This window comes from Populus trichocarpa, chromosome 6 (assembly GCF_000002775.5).
Source record: "Populus trichocarpa isolate Nisqually-1 chromosome 6, P.trichocarpa_v4.1, whole genome shotgun sequence".
NCBI lineage: Eukaryota > Viridiplantae > Streptophyta > Magnoliopsida > Malpighiales > Salicaceae > Populus > Populus trichocarpa.
Window position 1 is genome coordinate 26,463,741 of NC_037290.2, and position 21,012 is coordinate 26,484,752.

General features: G+C 36.9%; 3 protein-coding genes across 7 annotated transcripts in view; all 3 read right to left on the reverse strand.

The window, feature by feature from the left end:
• The window catches only part of LOC7459910 (putative disease resistance protein RGA3), a 41,263-nt gene extending 24,248 nt beyond the window's left edge, over nt 1-17,015 (reverse strand). Inside the window, exon 1 of one of the 5 annotated variants that reach the window (XM_052453984.1) lies at nt 16,435-17,015. In XM_052453984.1, coding sequence (XP_052309944.1) covers nt 16,435-16,461 — 27 coding nt within the window. In that variant the 5' untranslated portion in view covers nt 16,462-17,015. Of the gene's footprint in view, nt 1-6,496; nt 7,803-16,434 lie in introns of those variants that run through there. The other 4 variants (XM_052453983.1, XM_052453980.1, XM_052453982.1 and 1 more) reach the window with 4 other exon arrangements.
• Nucleotides 2,136-21,012, reverse strand: part of LOC7459912 (putative disease resistance protein RGA4) — a 30,399-nt gene continuing 11,522 nt past the window's right edge. Inside the window, exons 3-4 of the mRNA XM_052453775.1 lie at nt 2,906-3,210; nt 2,136-2,377 (exon numbers count right to left, since the gene is read on the reverse strand). The gene's annotated coding sequence lies outside the window, so the exon portion shown is untranslated. The remainder of the gene's footprint in view (nt 2,378-2,905; nt 3,211-21,012) is intronic.
• Nucleotides 17,330-18,468, reverse strand: LOC18100726 (replication protein A 32 kDa subunit A). The gene is made up of 3 exons (XM_024602899.2): nt 18,218-18,468; nt 17,680-17,748; nt 17,330-17,603 (listed from the first exon to the last, which is right to left on the reverse strand). Exons 1-3 carry the CDS (start codon nt 18,355-18,357, stop codon nt 17,528-17,530), a joined length of 285 nt encoding a protein of 94 aa, XP_024458667.1. The 5' UTR covers nt 18,358-18,468; the 3' UTR covers nt 17,330-17,527.

The window sequence follows — 21,012 nt, forward strand, 5'->3', positions numbered from 1 at the left end:
TTTCCTGATTTTACAATTTTTTTAGAGCTCCAATGTTATCTGAAAAATAGATATAAAATGAGGAGAATCTAATCCAGTTTGATTTTAGTTTTTTGAATGTTTTTGGGTATTTTGAATTGATGAATTGGTCTCTAAGTGTTCCAATAATGTTATTGAGATGTTTTTGGGTTGAATGACTTAAAAATTAGAGATTTTGAAAAACAAAAGTTTTGCTTTTATTTTTCAGCTACCATAAAATCTAGACTTACAAGTGATACGTTGTCAACCTTGGTTTAAATGTAAAAAAGTCTCACGCGTTTTTTTTTTCCAAGAAAAATAGGGGCAAACATTCTCCCTTTTAAAAATAAAGTAAATCCTAGACACGCGGCCTGGGTTTAAATGGTCACTCACACGCTCAAGATTTTCCTTAATAGCCTAGGTGTGCTAGGCCATAGATTGGAGTGTCTGGTTTTTTTTTTTTTTTTTGCCCTCTTTGTGTGTGCGCGCGCACATGAGCGCATGTCGGTTAAGTATAAGTTTAAGATAAAAAAATTATCTTAGTTGAGTCCATGATCTAGATCATAAATTTGATAAGTTAAATCAAACTCCTGGGCTATTATTTATTTTCTTCTAATTTTGTTTTTTTTATTGATACCTTTTTTTCAGCATTTCTTTTTTAAAAAATTATTTTAATAAATAAAATATAGCAAATATAAACGAGTAAATATCATGTCTTACAAGATTAAATATCTTAATTTATATATGTTTAGATATTGTTAATGACTTTTTATTTATCTATTAACATGCATAGTTTTCAATTTATTTAATTACAAGTACACATATCTATTAACATGCATAGTTTTCAATTTATTTAATTACAAGTACTCATAAACCTTTTGTTTTGTGCTTAAATTTTTTAAACTATAAATGTACCGAAAAACATGCTTATATAATTTTGTTTTATAAAAAATAAAAATATCTGACTTACGGTAAATCACGAGTCACATAACTCTTTACCATTATTTTATATATTCATCTTTATTTTTTAATCAGATATATTTATATATCTTTTGCATTTATTAATTATTATCGGACGAGTATTGAACTTACAATGTAGGACGAGTCACATAACTCATTATCATTATTTTATATATTTATTTTTATTTTTAATCAGATATATTTATATATTTTTTTTTTATTCATTATTAACGGGAGAGCATTACGTTTGGTGGTGTGTCGTAATACAATGTAGAGTATTTTTAATTAAAAATATATAAGAATAATATTTTTTAAAGTAAATCAAATTAAAGTATTAAGACAAACGGAGCATAGAACGAGGAGGACAAAGAACACTCTATAAACTAAGGATTCCAAAATCAGCTGTTATAACAGGATGAGCAGTAAATAATCTCAGACTGGTCAGGAAAGCCTATGACCTCCATGAAAACAATGATAGTCTGTCCCTATTGTATAATCAGAAGATTTAAAATGTTAAAGAAATCATACCACAGTGCATTAGCAGGGGAAATGAAGAGGACAGGTAACTTACTCTGCTGTCTACATTTCCAATGTCAAAGTGCTCATTCACCCTCCTAAGGTTAAACACAAGTCAAAACTAGTTTCTACAACAAAGAAAAAACCCCAAATTTGATTTAGCATATCAACAAGTTTTAAGTTCATGATTTGATTTCTGGAGCACAAAACTTTCTCTGACTTAAACTCCATAAAGCAAGAGGAGAAGGTAAAACTGAAGATCAAAATTAAAAGACTTGCACTGAATTTTTCTGTCAATACACAGAACCATTTCCTGCAACTGATCCGGCCAGTTCCATCGTCTACAATGAGAGCAACATCAAGAACCTTTTCAGCTTTACCATAACCTACATCAACAAGATGTCAAAACTTGTTAGAAAAATAAGCTAAACAATTACTGTGTTTATTTCAACTGAAACCGACAAGATCAATAATTTTCAGTTCCTCGAATAGAAATATGAAAGCACAGTAATAAGAGGTAGTAATGAATAACAGAAAAGGAGGGGATTTGAGATGGAGAGATGAGAGGCCTTACTTTTAGAAGAGGAGTGGTCTTTTGTGGTAAGCTGACTGAGAGGTATGAATCCATCACCATAGGCAGCGGAGGAGGTTCCGAACTGGATGCCGGAGGAGTTAGAGACAGAATTTTTTGAAAAAATATATGAGAGACGTGGGGAGAGGGCAACATTTACATGGAAATAGAGTGTTCACAACTAAACAAGAGATTTTCCACTGAAATTAAATGGCCACCTTGCCAAAAAGCAGCTCCTAGAATCAGAGAGACAAACTGTAGCTCCAAAAATCCTACTGCACTCTTACCATATCAATAGTCCAAACAAAGATGCTCTGAAGCAATATCAAACTCCTAATGGAACATGAACTGGATATTATCAAACTTTAGAAAACACAGTAGATTAAAATTTTGAATGCCACATATATTTAAAATTTATAAATTGAATATGATCAAACTTTAACATCGAGGCACTGATATTAGCTTTGAAGGCAGATTTTTGACGAAAAGACAAGCACCATCATAAATCATCAAATTTCCTCTCTCAACTATATCATAATGCTCATTCGCCCTCTTAAAACTACAACACCATTTCTTCACTGCCACTATAAGAAATAAAATAATAAAAATGTTATGTTCTACATTTCTCACTTGATTTGTTGGATTTTCCTACACTTTCTGGGAAACCAATCACGTAGCTAGAGGGATAACTTATTTAAAAAAGAGAAGCCTTTGCTTGTTTAATTAGCGGAATATTAAATTATTTCACTTGATGTTATTGAAAGATAATTTCATTTACGGATATTATTTATAAAAGAGAACCGTTTACTTTGTTTAGAAAATTAAAGATATGAAGTAACTTAAGTTGAATTAGTCTAATACCTGGTTTGATGTGGGTGTCTGATGTTTGCTTGATCCATGCCACACAGGAGTGCACTGTGATGAGTCTACCATCTGAGTCTGAATCAAAGTATTACTATGCAGTTTCAACCAGAGAAAATACTCAACTCCAGGTATGATCAACCAACAGGGAAATGCAACATGTGCGCATAATGCTTATCGGTCATCAACTCCAGACATCTTATTGATATTTCAAGATTTATCAAACGCTACGGATCAAGAGCAAGCTACTGAAAGTTCCAGGTCTTGCAAAGAGCATCATATCTGGGATTTACGATAGCTTCCACCTCTCAACTCCATTGGCATCACTTGCAATGTATATCGGACATTCATCTCTAGCTTGATAATGGCCTGGAAAACACCATGAATGCAAAGTATCGATCAGAATATGGTATTACATGAAAACAATGTTAGTCTCTAGGTAGCTCCAATACCATCATTAATGTTGGGTAATTTGTTTTCCCAATTAATTGAGAAAATGTTGCGAATATTCAAAGAAAAACAATAATAATTTGATCAGATGAGGGCTGTGGATGATGGAATAAATAGATAGAGAGAATATGATAAATTAAATTAAATTAAATTCAGGAAGGAAGGAAGAGGTTAAAAACCTTTGTATTTAAGAATAATATCCTTCCGGTGAAAATGCTCTAACCGTCAAATATAAAAAGATAGATTTGTTGATAATAAAATAAATAAATAAACGGAGAGAGAGAAAGGGTATGGAATATGGAGTAATAATAATAGAAATTTGAAATTTTTTAATTTTTTTTTAAATTAATATTTTTTGGTGTTTTAGATCATTTTAACGTGTTAATATCAAAAATAATTTTTTAAAAATAAAAAAATATTATTTTAATATATTTTTAAATAAAAAATATTTTAAAAAATAACTGTAACAACACATTCAAACGGAATGCGAGATTAAAAACCTTAGTATTTAAGAATAAACATAAAATGCTCGGTTAAATGCTTGGGTAATTTGTCATTTTGTTGAGGGGGGAGCTGAACCCCATTCCCAGTTAATTGAAAAATGTTGCGAATATTCAAAGAAAAACAATAATAATTTTATCATATGAGAATTGTGAATAATAAATTAAATAAATACAGAAAGAGAGAGAGTATGGAGTAATAATAAAAGAAATTAAATTAAGGAAGGAAGGGAGAGGTTAAAAACCTTTGTATTTAAGAATAAAGATTAAAATGCTTGGCTAAATAATATCCGTACGGTGAAAATGCTCTAACCATCAAATATGAAAAGATGAGATTTATGGGTAACAAAATAAATAGAGAGGTTAAATACCTTTCGTATATGTTCGGTGAAAGTGCTCTAATACTCATTACAAATGAAAGAGTATGGAATAATAAAAATAAAAGAAAATAAATAAAGGAAGGAAAGGAGAGATTAAATACCTTTCATACACACACGTGTAAGTGTTTGTATGTATGTTCGGTGAAAATACTCCTTAGTAGTGCCATCTCAATCCTTCACCCTTTACATAGCGACCCTCCTTTTGAATGTAGTAGCCATCAATTCCAATATCTGGAATGTGTTTAATGTTAGGAGGCCACTCCTCCTCCCTCTCCTTTCCCCATCCTCTCGTTCTTCTGCTCAGCTCTTCACTGCAGTCCTCGATTCTTAACCGTTGCAAAGAGGGAAGGTAGGGTATCATCCCTTGAGATTCAGATTCAGATAGCGACTTCAATTCTCTGCAGTCAAAGATAAGTAATTTCTGAAGAGAATGCATCCCCTGATCAGGCAGTGGCAGAGACTTCAATCTTGAGCATTCACAGATCGATAGCGATTGAAGAGAAGAGAGATTTTGCAGCCCTACTTCCGGAAGAGATTCCATGTCATAAATTGAATACATAAATAGTATCTTCAATTTGGAGAGAGGACGGGTAAATGAAGAAGAAGAGACTGGTGATGTCATCTTCATTGTCTGCTGTAATGGCATTGAACTAGTGTTGATCAAATTAAGATCTTCATCGAGAGTTGGAAACAACGGCATTGAAGTCAGATTTGGACACACAACAATGCTCAAAGAAGAAAGACATGGAAAAAAGAGCATTATCAACCCTTCTTCTATTGTTGACTCATCTCTATCATCATTCATCTCATCTCTACTCCATCTCTTCCACCATCCCTTCAGTCTACGACAATGCTTGATAACAAGTGTCTTTAAAGATGGGAAAAACGTCGACCCTCCTATTCCTCCAACCCCCTCACTATCTATGTACTCCAAATCATCCAATCCCACAATATTTAATTCTTCAAGAGAAGGGATTCCATGCAAGGGAGGGATATGCGTAAGTCTTCTACAGCGTTCTAGATGAATCCTTACAAGATTTGAGAGATTTGAAACCCAACTAGGAAACCTCATACCTCCATAGCCTTCAACTATCAACTCTTGAAGACTCGAGTTTGGCCGGAGGCTTTGCAACATTTTATCATACAAATCAATATCTGAATCACTATCCAGGTCTGGGTCCCACCGTACGGTCAACGACTGAAGATATTTTTTATCGATCAATTTAGCTCCTTCAAATTCTGATATACAAGAACCACCCTCATATCCCTTTGCTCTTATTTCTAGCCTCCCTCTCAATTCATTTAACCTACTCAACTCATCCAATCCACCTATCATCTCATATTTAGGACTCCTTTTTTTTGCAACCACAAAACATGACAACGTCTGTAGACTAGTTAATTTCCCAATCCCACGAGGCATATACTCTAAATTCTGACATAAATCACCATCACGATAGCAACCAACATCAAGATGCCTCAGATTAATTAGCTTACCAATATCCCTAGGTAGTTCCTTAAGTTTCCTACAACCATTGAGCTTGAGCACTTGCAAATTTACCAGACTGGTGACAGAATTAGAAAGCGCCTCCATCTCATTATTCGAAAGATCAAGATATTTAAGGTGCTTGATCTTTTCAATGAGAGGTGACGCTTCCTTCATTCCAAAATCACTCAAAACAAGCACACGTAAACACCTAAACTCTCGACAAATAGACTCCCATGACCCCTCATCCCATTTTCCACCTTGCAACAACACAAGTGTTCTTAGACGTTGTGCACAAGGCAAAGACAAATCTAATTCCGTGTCAAATGACACGTGCCGAGTCAATTCACTAATCCTATTTCCTAGACGCTCCACTTTGATGCTCTGAAAACCAGCGACATGGGTTGCAAGATCATGCATAAAATCATGCATTTTGCAACTTTTTATGTTTCCAAATCTATCCTTTTCCACTTCGTGAAAGAAGGACCTCCATAGTAAACTCTCAAAGCACTTGAGACCAACAATCTCAATACACCTCCGACCTGAATTTGAAGAGCTAACAAACCCTTGTGCAATCCAAAGTCGAATCAAATATTTTATATCTATCTTATGACCTTTGGGAAATAAGCTACAATAAGCAAAACAATGCTTCAAAAATGATGGGAGAGCATCATAGCTTAACTTAAGGGTCTGTATGATGTTATCATCTCTAATGCTATCCGGAAGTTCATCTAGTATAAAGGACAACCACTGGGCTCTATCTTTCAAAGACATTAACCTCGCAATTGCCTTTATGACCAAAGGAACTCCACCACACCTCCCTACAATCTCTTCTTTAATATTCCTCTCATCGACATGACCCGACTCCTGGCCTTGAGGAAATGCCTTTCTTCTAAACAGTTCCCATGACTCATCTTCAGACAGACCTTTTAAAACATGTGGTTCTATTGGCCTTGTGAAATTGGCAATTACATGAGAACGTGTAGTTACCACTATCTTACTTCCTACTGCATCACGTGGTAACAACTCCTTCAACCTATCCCAATTTTCACCATCATCCTTACCAACCTCACCATCCCACACATCATCCAATACAAGAAGATACTTCTTTTTTTCTATTTTCCCTTCAAGCTTTTTTTTCAGACTCTCTAACTGATCATCAGAATCTCCAGTACCTACAGCCCCTGTGATAATCTTTCTAACATCTAAGCTGCCTGAGACACTTACCCAGAGTCTCACACCAAAGTGCGCCTTAACTTGCTCATCATTGAAAACATGTTGAGCTAGTGTGGTCTTCCCCAACCCTCCCATTCCAACTACGGAGATGACAGAAACATTATGTTCATAGTTGGAATTCATCAGAAAACTTTTAACTGCCTCTTTGTCTCTCACTCTCCCAACTGTTATTTCAGGTTCAGATGAGGTAGTTTGCTCCCTCACAGTGGTCGAAGAAGCTCTCTCCTCACCACGAACATCAAATTTGAATTTTTTACTGTCAGTTCCAATGTCATCTAGTCTCTCTCTAAGTGCTTTCACTCTATGACCCATCCGTAAACCATACACAAATTGGTTTGATCTTGAGAAAAAAAGGCGTACCTCCCTCGATACTCTTTTCCCAGGCATCAACTGTTTCCGCAGAACTTGTGTTGAGAAATCGTCCAGCAAATCCTCTGCATCGTATACAGCTTCCTGCAGCTTCATGAGCCAGTCTTCGATTTGATAGTTCTGTTTTTGTGCCTGCTCCTCAGCGTCTTGAATCACAGCCTTAATCCTGGTAACTGTGTCATTGAGCTTCCGCAATTGATCTTTGAGCCCCCACCATAGTGCAACCTCCTGAGCAGTTAGGGAACCTAATGTCTTTATTATTTCCTCCGCAATAGTGAAGAGCACACCTTCAGCCATTTTTTCTTTGTAGGTTCAGAAAGGAGTGGGTAGAAGACAAACTCAAAGGAGAAGAAGAAAGAATATGTAGTTGGTTTGGATTGGTGATCGTTTAGTATGCTAAAAGGGTTTTATATAGTGAAGTAGATTCCGACGTTATCCAAACAGTACTCAAAGCAATGTGTGGATACTGTCTAAGCTACCAATAAATATCCCTTAATCCTTAGGTTTTTGAGCTAAATTATAACTTAACTCTTTTTGGTTTAAAAATCTATAACTTAATCTCTGGGACTTATTAAGAAAATGGCCTCCGAGTGTTGAAGAATTAAGCCTTTCAAATGTAAATGACTATATTATAATCACATTCAAATCCAAGGGACTACAGAATGATTTAGTCTTAATATTTATACTTAATAATTAACTAGTAGCCTAGGCGACCACACTTGTATTAATTGTAGGTCCCAAGAACAAAGATTAAGCGGCCAGTGGAATCTGTCGAAGTCTAAGTCAAGCCAGCCAGTTATGACTTGGTTAGCACTGATTGAAAGCAATAATTTAGACAGACCTGGAATAGTTGGTTCGCAAGCAATAATTTCGCAAGCAATTATGTAGATGCTGCAGAGCACAAGATGCAGAAGGACCAGAAAATAGACCGCTTCAGTCTTCAGAGGATGCATCCTTTTCCTGTACTAATATTCCATTAATTTAGACAGAATCACTATTTTGCAAAATTCGGTGACCGGTTCACGTGAATACTGTCCCTGTAGACTCATTTAGATTCAATAGAATAATCTTTGAAAATATCATCAGGAAAAATGTCACGAACCGAATTTCAAATCTATAATCAGAAACGCAGGAGTAGCATTGAAAGAATATTTTATCTATGATAAGTCTCAAAACAAACATATTAGAAGAATAAATTATTTAAAAATACATAGTATTTTATAATTTTCAAAAATATTATATTATTCAAAACTAATAAAACCAAATGATAGTTCAAAATTTCTCACTAGTAATTAAAACAAAAAAAATAATCTATAATATTCATTACATTGTCAAAATCCAAACTTAATTCAAATAAGGTAATAGTTGAGCGTCTAAGACATCGAATCAAAACTAAAAGGAAAGCCTCGCAAAATAAGTAAAACATACCAACCAAAACTGAAGAAGCAGAAACACTCAACAAAGTTCACCTGCTAACAGAAACTAAGAACTTGAAATAATATTAAGAATGAATGGCGAGTTCAACCAACTCAGTGAGGGGATAACATTTAATATGCATTTTATATATTAATAGTTTGCAAGTTGATTTATTTTGATATACATATACATATCATCTTGGCCATGTATCATGGAAAAGAGAAAACAACCAGGAGTTATGTATTCTAGCACATTATCATCAATGCCTTTCTAAAGGAAACAATATCCACACGAGCTGTAAAGGAAATCGAGCAAACACATCAACAACCTGAAAATTAAGCTTCAGTTACTCCAATTCGATCGAGAATTGTCTGTATGTTCTCATCAATCAAGTTCATTTAGATTCATAGTCTATCAGTCTCAAATGCCCTAACCAACGCCTTTACCTTGTTCTTTCTCTCCTCAAGTAGCTTATTCTTAGTCTCTTCGATCACATCATTGTATGCAGCATGAGATTCCTTTTTATTGCCTTGTACCACTTGCTTCTTTTGTGGCGAAACCGTGTAGGGTCAGAAAATAAAGGATTTGGCAGCATGGTGACTTTAGAAGTAGAGATAGGAGTATCAACTGGTTTGCAAGAGGTCATACCCGCCCGAGTGAAGATGTCAAGAATATACTTATGCTGGTATAACATTAGACCCATAGCAGTGGGCTGAACCTCAATGCCCAAAAAATAGTGAACGACGCCTAAGTCACGAAGCTTGAACTCTTAACTCAGTAACTATATTAGGTGGTGAAACATAGCTGAGTTGCTACCCGTAAGCAAAATATCATCAACATAAACTTGAAGATAAAAGATATCAGCACTAATAGACAAGATAAATAAGAAGGTGTCAACCTTGGAAGCATGAAAGCCATTTGAAATTAGAAAATCACTCAAACGAGTGTACCATGTCCGTGAAGCCTGTTTTAAACCATATAAAGATTATGCAACTGGCACACATGAGAGGGAAGAGTAAAGTCAACAAAACCTGGAGGTTGTCTCATGTAGACCTCTCCGGCAAGAACACCATTGAGGAAGGCATTATGAATATCAAGTTGATGAATATTTCAATTACACGAGACCGCAATGGAGAACACTAATATGATTGTCGCGTGCTTAACAACTGGACTGAAGGTTTCAGAATAATCAATGCCTTCATGTTGAGTAAAGCCTCTAGCCATCAAACATGCCTTATAGCGCCCAACACTGCCATCCACATGGTGTTTTATCTTGTACACCCATCGGCAACCAATAACATTCATCGAAGGAATAAAATGAACCAAGGACCAGGTGTTATTAGAGCGTAAAGCCTGAATTTTATCATGCATAGCACCATGCCATGCCTCATACCTGTCAGCATCAGAGAATGTAAGGGGCTCACAAGCAGGAGAAGACAATACCCAACAGTTGGGTGCAACAAAGGCTGCTGTAAACGCTGTTAGAATAGCAGTCTTCGGCAGCCGAGGATGAAGAACCATCGGATGTTGATGAGCAGCAGACCGAGGGGCAGAATGATCTGAACTGGGGAGATGCTGAAGAGGATAAGATGAGAGATCAACAAAAAGTTGCAGACCTGCAGGAGAATCAGAGGAAGAATCGGAGCTCACATCAGCAGATGCAGGAGAACTTGCTGCAGAATCAGAGGAGGCTACAATGACAGACTTGGAAATATACGACCCTAAAGGAGGTGAACATGTTCCTGCATAATGATCATTAGAGAAACATACAGATGGTGACATGGGGGTAGGGCTAGGTGGCGGTGGTATGGCGGCAGACAGGGATGTGGAACGGTGGGGCTGAAGGTGTGGCACAGCGGCTGTGTGAGGTGTTTGGCGGGTCAGCCGAGAGAAAGTCGTGGGAGGTGATCAAAGTGAGCAAGTGTGTGGGTTGTAAGGGAGTGGTTGGGGGTTAAGCTAGGTGTTCAGAGTTTGTAAAAGGAAACACATTTTCATGAAAAAGAACATAACGAGAGACATATATACGTTGAGAGGCGAAATCAAGAAGAAGTCTGACAATCTACCATAAGATGCAGGACGTCCATAGAGAGAGAGGAGAGTAACGCGCTTAAAATAAGCTGATTCTATTGCTTCCAACGAAGAAAAGAGGGGTTGATTACCAAAGAAGAACCATCAAAACAGTCAGAAAACATGACAGCGAGGACACGATACTGAGCCATCGACAAAGTGGAAAACATCTTGACCAAGAAGATATGGCTTCATCTAAATTCACCAATAGAGATAGTTGGTGGTCATAAGCTTTAATAAGACCACTTGATGAGTGTTGGACAACGCAACGATAGAAGGAGTTGTTGTCCCTATGATGTGAAGAGGGACGACAGAAACATGGGAGAAGGAACTATGGTTCTGCTCTGCTGGTTGGGGCTACTAATGGTGGGAGAAGGAACTAGCAGCAGCAGCTTATGAGTGGTTGGTTGGCCGGGCTGCACCACCGGTTTGGTTAGGGGAGAAAGCGGCGGCGACAGCAAAGTCCATTTAGGAGAGGGAGAGAGGAGGTCGGCTATAGGAAAGAGAGGGAGAGAAGAGTTCTCACGGCAGAAGGCTCTGATACCAAGTTGAGAATAATTGGGAGGTTTAACCTATTGGTTAGCCAACCTTGTCAATGTATATGTGTAAAGCAATATACAATAGTAATGGTAAGGTTACAAAACAAGAGCATGACTACAATATTTTTCTATATAGTATGGCTAAAATATTTTCTATATAGATACATTAATAGATTATAATACAAATATTGGTTGGACATTATTGGAATCGTGTAATCATCCTACGTCCATATGATCAAAATTAATGTTGATCAGACCAATTTGAATTTTCTTTTCTTTTTCTGATATCTTTTCTTTTGGTTTTTTATTATACGGTAAAATGCATCTTCAAGTTGATTTGAACCACAATTTAAAAAAGATTCTTCTTTAAGGGTCAATTCTTCTTATCGATATAATACATTCAATTTTTTTTAATAAATCTTATTATTAGTGGTTTTGAGATTAAAATTCCAAAGGTTAAGAATAAAGCAAGCATTTTTAATATCAAGTAAATCTTAATACCTCATGCGTTAGAATATATTCGGGGTTTTATTAAAATATATTCGAAAACCTAAAGGTTTTTTTATTAATTAAAAAAATCAATTTTAGAATAAAAACATTTATAAAAACGGAGCATAAAACTAGGAGGAAAAAAACACTCTCTATAAAGGTGTGTTTGCACCGTGTTTTTTTAAAATTTGATTTTTTTTATTTAAAATAAAAAAATTATGTTTTCAAATCTTTTTAATGTGCTATATGAAAAATAATTTTTAAAAAATAAAAATAATTTATTTTAATATATTTTTAAATAAAAATATTTTAAACCGTCAAAACCCGTATAATCTCAAACAAATCTTAAAGCTAGATAAATAAATAGGTACACGTCGAGATACACGAGTCACACAACAATGATGAATTGCGGGACTAACAAACAAAGCACGCGGGACCAATCAGAGGTTAACATAGTGCTGAAATTTATGGATTGTGATTATTTAAGATTTTGGTAATAATTATTTTTTAAAATAATTTTTAATTAAAAATTTATTAAAATAATAAATTTTTATTTTTAAATTTTTATTTTAATATTAACATATCAAAATAATTTAAAAATATATATAAAAAAATAATTTTAAAAAAATAAAAATTATTTATAAAGCAAGCACATCAAGAGCTAAAAGTTTATTTTAGATAAAAGTAGTTAAAGCACTGGCAACCTTTATATATTAAAAAGAAAAAGGTAAATATATTTCTAAAGCTAAAGTTTTATTTTAGGAAAAAGTAGTTAAAGCATTAGCAACCTTTACATATCTTAAGAAAAAATGGCAGTGGAGTGCAGGACATGTCTAAAGCTAAAACTTTATTATTGTTTTTTTAAGTATAGTAATAATTATTTATCAAAGTATTTTTATTTAAAAATATATAAAAATAATATTTTTTATTTTTAAAAATTATTTTTGATATTAGCATATCAAAACATTCAAAAACACCAAAAACAAATTAATTTCAAACAAATTTTTTTTAAAATTACAAAACACAGTCCATATTGTAAAGTGAAGCAGCACACTAGTGACATCGTCAGGCTGCATTTATATATGATACATTATTCAGTGAGCTTTTTCTATTCAAACATGGTATCAGAGCAAACATACATGACAGTCTCATCTCCTTCTGCCTAAATTTATTATTTAATGAGTAATTGAGTCTTCCGGAAAATAATATCTTACCGGCGGCTGTACACTTCTAAACTTGTCTTCAAAAAAATAAATTTATTTGTGCGATCTTCAATCACCTACGCGTATGATAGCTATGAAAAAGATAAAGTAGGATTGTTTTATCGAGTCCAGCTACCACTATAATTGCATTCCATCATTTTCTCTTCTTTCCCTGCCTCTCTACTTTCTTCTATATTGTGGATGGGTGGGACTGGAAATAGGAAACGGCACGGGGTCTCCTGTCCTTCAAAAACAGGATCAAAATCCAATAATGGCGGATAAAAATAATGCAGATCCCGTGGGTCAGGATGTTGACATATATAGTATACTGAAAGATATTCACATGCAAAAAAACCAAAAGAATTGTCAGAATTATATTTGGCCAGGTATTCCTTTCCAAAAGATCCAAGTTGAGAAACACCAGATCCGTCATCAGACAGGACGAGTATTGGTTTCACGGTGGAGGGCATGTGGAATCTCTAGGATCGAATAAGAGCCTGGATATCAAGGATCAAGGCTAAATGGGAACGAAACGGAGAAACATCACTAATAACACATTGATTTTCCATCATTTCCATAGACTTGCCTCCATCAAGCGAAGTAGCTGCTGGAAAACATTTTTGAAGCTCTAGAAATGGGGATTCTGCAGACAGAACTGTTTCACAGATGAAAGAAAACGAGTTTTGCATTTCTAGAATCTTACGCCTAATAATGAAATATCACAGGCTAGGTTTCACATTCTGTATTTCTGTTGCTTTCTCAGCAGTCAGAAGAGAGAGCAAATCCTGAATCCTAACACTATTAAGACACATTGCTTTCTGAAGTCAGTTGCTTTCTGTACAGAGCATCTTAAATTTCGAATTATAGGACTATAAATTGTCTGTCTACACAAAATCTTTACATTATGAAAACTAATTGATGTGTTAAAGAATTAATGAAAGAGTCAGGCACCAAGGGAATCTCAATTATTTAAACAATGATGGACGCACACGAAACCAAGTTAATTGGACTGCACTCAACTATGTTAGTAGTTCCTCGGTTTGCTTGTAAGAAATCAATCACACCAAATTAAATCTGAAGAATTAGTTAAAGAAAATCAAAGAACATAAAGATAATTGGTTAAAACTAAAATGAAAATAGCAACACAATGTTCTCATTTCCAAACATAAGGTGAAGAAACAGAAATTATTAAGCACTTGCAGAAAACACAGCCGAAAAGGTGACAAACATAAACACAGTTGGTGAAATCCATGAGATTGATGTTGCTTGTCTTATCGATTCACTCACAGCAAATGAGGAACAAGTTATGAATAGCAGCTTTCCATTAACATTCTCAGAGATCACATCAGAATGTATCAGTACAAAAGTACAGATCCTTGCACTTCATTTGATGAGTGAGTAGGTACAAGTTTGTTAAGATTTGTATAAGAAAAATAGTCGAAACTAACTGCATTCGTCATGGAACCAAATCAGAGCCTAGGAACATTCCTGCAGATTTAAACTTCACCAGGTGGCTTTATAGTGAAAATCATCTCTTGCAATGTATATCAGACAGTCGTCATCAAGTGATCTAATTGATTCCCTGCCAGAGACAAAAGTAGAGAAGATAAATAATGGAATTACTTGATTCCTGCAGAGAGAGGGTAGTGGGGTGAGAGATTACTTGATATTGTCCATAGATCAAAATGAAACAACTTATACTTGTTTTACTATCAATATGCAGAACTGTCTTCTTCTGTAGATCGGCCTTATCGATCATCTACAGTGAGACCCTATGACAATAACCTATGCCAGTAACGGCTTTCCTTTTTGTTTAATTGAGAAGGCTTTCCTTTTTGTAGTTACTATCATTTAATTGAGAAATTTTGGGAAATTTGTTATTTTCTTGGGGGCTGAACCCCTCTCCCAGTTAATTGAGAAATGTTACCAACTTTTAAAGTAAAAATAATAATTTTATCATATGAGATTTGTGGATAATAAAATAAATAAATACAGAGTGAGAGCGGGTGTGTGGAGTAATAATAAAAGAAATTAAATTAAGGAAGGAAGGAAGGGAGAGGTTAAAAACCTTTGTATTTATTATTTAAGATTAAAGATGAAAATGCTCGGTTAAATAATATCCGTACGGTTAAATGCTGCACGGTGAAAATGCTCTAACCATCAAATATGAAAAGATGAGACTTGTGGGTAACAAAATAGATAGATAGATAGATAGATAGAGAGAGAGAGAGTATGGAGTAGTAATAATAATAATAATAATAAAAGAAATTAAATTCAGGAAGGAAGAGGTTAAATACCTTTTATATATGTATGTTCGGTGAAAATGCTCTAATACTCATTACAAAGGAAAGAGTATGGAATAATAATAATAAAAAAAAATAATAATAATAAATGAAGGGAGAGGTTAAATACCTTTCATATATGTTCGTTGAAAATGCTCTAATATTCCTTGGTATCCTCCACCCTTTACATAGCGACCCTCCATTTGAATGTAGTGCCCATCAATTACAATATGTTTAATGATAGGCCATTCCAACTCGCTCTCCTTTCCCATCCTCCTGTTCTTCCGCTCACCTCTTCACTGCAGCCGTCGATTCTTAAGAATTGCAAAGAGGGAAGGTAGGGTATCATCCCTTGAGACTCAGATAGCTGTCCAAGAGAGGAGAGATTTTGCAGCCCCACTTCTGGAAGAGATTCCATATCATCAATGAAATAAATACCTAGTTCCTTCAATTTTCCCGTCTTATTTTTAAGGAAGAAAGACGTGGAAAACAGAGCATTCTCAACCCTTCTTCTACTGTTGACTCATCTCTACTCTTCTTCCACCATCCCTTCAGTCTAGGACAATAAAAGATACGAAGTTCCCTTAAAGATGGGAAAAACACTCCTCTCCCTCCAACCCCCTCACTATCTATGTACTCCAAACTTTCCATATCTGTCAGCAACAAATCTTCAAGAGAAGGGATTCCATCTAAGGGAGGGATATGCTCAGGTCTTGTACAATTTTCTAGATGAATCCTTACCAGATTTGAGAGATTTGAAAGCCAACTTGGAAACCTCATACCTCTATAGCCTACCACTTCCAACTCTTGAAGATTCAAGTTTGGTTGGAGGCTTTGCAACATTTTATCATACAAATTAATATCTGAATCACTTAAATGAGAACGTGTAGTTACCACTATCTTACTTCCTACTGCATCACGTGATAAAAACTCCTTCAACCTATCCCATTTTTCACCATCCAGACCATCCTCACCATCCCACACATCATCTAATACAAGAAGATACTTCTTTTTTCCTATTTTCTAGTCATCTAGTCTCTCTCTGAGTGCTTTTACTCTATGACCCATCCGTAAACCATACACAAATTGGTTTGATCTTGAGAACAAAAGGCGTACCTCCCTCGATACTCTTTTCCCAGGCATCAACTGTTTCCGCACAACTTGTGTTGAGAAATCGTCCAGCAAATCCTCTGCATCATATACAGCTTCATGAGCCAGTCTTCGATTTGATGGTTCTGTTTTTGTGCCTGCTCCTCAGCGTCTTGAATCACAACCTTAATCCTGGTAACTGTCTCATTGAGCTTCCGCAATTGATCTTGAGCCCCCGCCATAGTGCAACCTCCTGGACTGTTTTAAAAAATCAATCATTACAAGAAACTTCATTTGTTCTTTTGGAGTTCAGAGCTACTCCTCATTTCATGGACTGCTCAGAAATCATAAAGCTGTAGCTAGAAACAAGTTCAATAGCAACATATTAAAGGCATAAGAGCTTTAAAGGGGTGGTTAATGAAGATTAATCATTTTCTAGGTTCAAATACTGGAATCAAGATGTTTCATGTAGGGAAGCCATAATCTTTGAAAACGTACATTGCTATTATATCCAGCCATAATTAACTTTCAATTATGTTTAGGATAAAATTTAGATGTTTAGTACGCTAATGCCTTTAGTTAAAGGATAGGCCACCAAAGCTATAAATCATGGCTTCTCTTTTTCATGGGGGCTTCGGCATGGTGCTTCATTATCTGTTCACTGAAACAAATCAAAAGAAGCAAAATGCCTAGTAGTAGTGAATATGGAACCCCCCCTTAACTATATGATCAAAAGAGATTTCGATGCGCTTTACTCAGGTAAAATAAATTCCAAACTGTCCCAAACACTCCAGGTATCGAAAACTCCAAATCAATCCTTTGATTCGACTGCACTCAACTAGAACTTTCTTTGCTTTAAAAAATCAATCAGACCATAATCTTTGTTCTTTTAGAGTTCTAAGCAGCGTGTCATTTAGGAATCTAAACAAAACATCAAAATGTTGTGAAATTCTATATATGATTTAGCGATAACACACATGTCCAGATCCCTGCACTTAAGATGTTAACATGGAAACAAATAAATATCTACAGGCTGTTCTGTTAATATTCAAAAGAAGGAACAAAATAACTCGCTACAGCATTGCAGACTGGGTAGCATTCAAAAATACTGTGAATTTCATCAGGTTGCTTTGTAGTGAAACTCGTCAATTGTAGAGTATATTAAACCTTCATCCTCAAGTGATCTGATAGATTCCCTGACCAAGACAAAAGAAAAGGCCAATTGAAGGACTTACTTGATAATGTAGAGTGAGAAGGGGAGAGAGAGGTTACTTGATCTTCTCCATGGGAAGTTTCAGCTGTTGGCAAAGTTCATCCATGGGCATCCCTTTTTCCTGCCCACTGCAACCAAGAACCCTTCTCAACATTCGTAAAGGAACTAAACGTAAGTTCAGTATTAGCAGATTAAAATTTAATAGCAGTCAGAATAGTGTTTGCAAAACATGGCTAACTATTCCAAGCAACGCTGCAAAACTTAATTGTCCATAGCAGTCAGGACAAACTGCATGTGTTTGTTAAAAAAAGAAACCAAAAGAAAAAAATTAATGGATGGGATAGAGTGACAACTAAAAAGAACATCTTTCCATGACATGGGACAGAGTGATGTTTTAAACAAATAGAACTCCAATGAAATAAGGAACAATTCCAAATTAGCAGCCTACAGCTGGAGGACAGAAGAGAGTGAGAACCATATAGAACGCAATCAAAGGTACTACGGAGGCACTAAGAAAGGGCAAGGCAACCACAGACACCATCAGATTTCAAGGAGAAAGAAGCTGCGTGGAGTAAAGAGTTTAAATGTTCCACTCACATGCTTGAAGACTGTTGCAGACGCTCAAGGACCAATTGATCACAATCCTTTAGCCCATTAACATCAAATTGCTTGGACATTGAAAAAAAGTTTATATTTGAAGCTGTCCCATACCAGGTTTGATGTGAATGTCTGACCATTGATCCGCACAGGAGTGTTCATTGATGATTCAACCATACGAAGCTGAGTTGAAGCTCCACCCTGCAACTTCAGTTGAAACAAATTCACACAACCAACTGTTGGGGATTTCCGACTCCCCCATGCGCGGACCGGTGGTGTACTGATAATTGCTCAAAGGAGGCTAAGCACACTGACACAATATTTTACGTGGTTCGGCAAAACCGCCTACATCCACGGGAGAGAGTCCATATTATTTAGAGATAGAGAAAGGATTACAACACAATACATGAAGGAGGAGGATCACTTCACTCAAACTCAACTCGCAGCTCTCTTGCTGCACTTGCAGCTGCTGCCATTGCAGCCCTTCACTTTCACTCTACTCTCTTCACATTCTCACAGCTCTCTCTCTCTGTTTGCTCTACTCTCTTGCTGCCTATTTATAGGCAAGAATGGTGCCACCAGCTCCAGCTCTTCTTCAACAAAGGTGGCTGCCAACTCCAGCTCTTCTTCAACAATGGTGGCTGCCAACCTTTGACATCTTGGATAGGTGCACATGGTTGGTGCAACTCCAGCTGCAGCTGCTGCAATTGTCAATGGTTGTTGCACATTAATGGCAACCAACCCAACAATCACCCCCTTTGCCATTCATGTGGGGCAACTGTCCTCTTGCTTCTTCAGCACAGGCTTGCATCCTGCAGCTTCCAAGCTTACCATTCCGAGAGCGTCTGTGGCCAAGTTTACAGGTACTCGCCAAACCTTTCAATCACCAGAGTCACCAAAGCACACCTTTTTCTCACACAAAAGGATCACTACAACCAGATGGTCTGCCACATCACATCTGAAGAGTGTTAACGCTTGTCTCTGGGACACAACATTCCCCTTCGAGCGTATCAACCATGCTCGGTCCGGAATGAATCATCAAGCCTTACACCAAGGCTTACAACACCCCCTCAAACGGAAATTACCATTTCCAAGTGCAACAGTCATTATCTGAGTATCTCAATATGATCATGAGCTCACCACTCTTCCAAGAGTCTACTCATCCAGGAGTTGCGCATGCCCTCTGTTCCACCCTAGGAACCACGCCTTATTTCTCCTTGAGTCTCTCGCTCTTAGTCTCAAGAGTCCAGGTAGCTCTCCACCTTTACCTATGGGGGCAGCCCATTAAAGGTTGATCCATATATGTCTTGATACTGAGTATTACAATGCCTTTACTGAGCTCACCACCTTGATAAGAGTCAACTTGTTCCAGGAACCTGCGCATGCCCTCTGCTCCTTCATAGCAGCCGCGTCTTAATGCTCCACAAGTCACACACTTATTGTCCAAGGCAAATGTCTTCTAGCTCATTGATCTTTAGCATGGGGGCAATATCCATGAAAGTCAATCCTGCATTTGTCTTCATACTCATCATAGCCACTTCATTGGCTATCCATACACTTGTCCACTTATATTTAGCCATCACATCGGCTTTGGGGTTGTTCTGAACTTGGGCTCCTATCGTGGCCCATACACCTTCTCTAAGGTGTCTTCGCCCGTTGTCGTAGGGCGGTCTGAACTGGGCTCCTATCATGGCCCTCACACCTTCTCCAAGGTGTCTTCGCCCGTTGTCATGGGGCGGTCTGATTTGGGGCTCCTTTCATGGCCCTCACACCTTCTCTAAGGTGTCTTCGCCCGTTGTCATGGGGCGGTCTGATTTGGGGCTCCTTTCATGGCCCTCACACCTTCTCTAAGGTGTCTTCGCCTTTCATAGGCGGTCGCATCCTCCTTCAGCTGAGATGCTTCAAAGTGGCTCCAAAAATTCTCTACCATCATGTGCACTATGGGAGAGATTACTGCCACTGATTACATAGAAAGAGAAACTTACGGTATACTCCTCGCAATCCTCCACCTCGATTTCTATGTTTGGAGCTTCTGTGTCTTTCTGCTTGACAGCTCCACCTACACCAACTCTCTTTGGTGTCTTCGCCTTTCATCATAGGCGGTCGCCTTTTCTCACAGGCGTTTGCACCCCCTCAATTAGGTGCCTCTGCAACAGCTCTCTTTCCATCCTTGCATGCATTGGAAAGGTCTTCGCTTGTTGTCTTCATCAAGAGCACAAGAGACTTCTTGTTGTACAAACTTTAACAGTCTCTGCTCTGAGCTTCATCTGGGAACTCTTCTTCTCCTTGCACCTGTTGTCTCATTACAGTACCTCGTTGGATCTTACGGGTACTCATGCACAATCTCCGTGTGCCCTCGTGCAATTTCTGTTCTCCAGATTTTTCCCCTATTCCTTGCTTATGTTTGACAGCAGCTCATCCTGTCACCACATCTATCCAAGTCAAAATAGGGTGTCAATCTTTATCCTCTTGCTGTATTTCTCTTCCATTATCAGGGTCTTCATCAATTCTCCCCTCGAGAAATCACAGTCACCGAATCTAACTTCTTTGGAGAAATCATCACTCCATCAGATCCTTGAACATTCGGAACCCAACTGTTCCCTTGTGTCGTCATCCTGCTAGTCTTCAACCGTTTCATTACAAACTGTTGTATATACGAAAATAGTACCGTATGGATAATCCTTCCACTAAGCAAGTTCCCAGGAAAGATTGGAGGGGTCACACTGGTCCCGCTTAAAACCCAACCTCCTAGACAGAACTTCTTAGGCCATATCTATCCATCGTACTGTCTTTCC

Coding starts and splice junctions, on each gene's coding strand:
- LOC18100726 (XM_024602899.2), bottom strand. CDS start 18,357: ATGGTCAGACATTCACATCAAACCTGGTATGGGACAGCTTCAAATATA. Junction 17,749..18,217: donor CTGCAACAGTCTTCAAGCAT/GTGAGTGGAACA, acceptor TCTTGGTTGCAG/TGGGCAGGAAAAAGGGATGC. Junction 17,604..17,679: donor CTTCCCATGGAGAAGATCAA/GTAACCTCTCTC, acceptor TGTCTTGGTCAG/GGAATCTATCAGATCACTTG.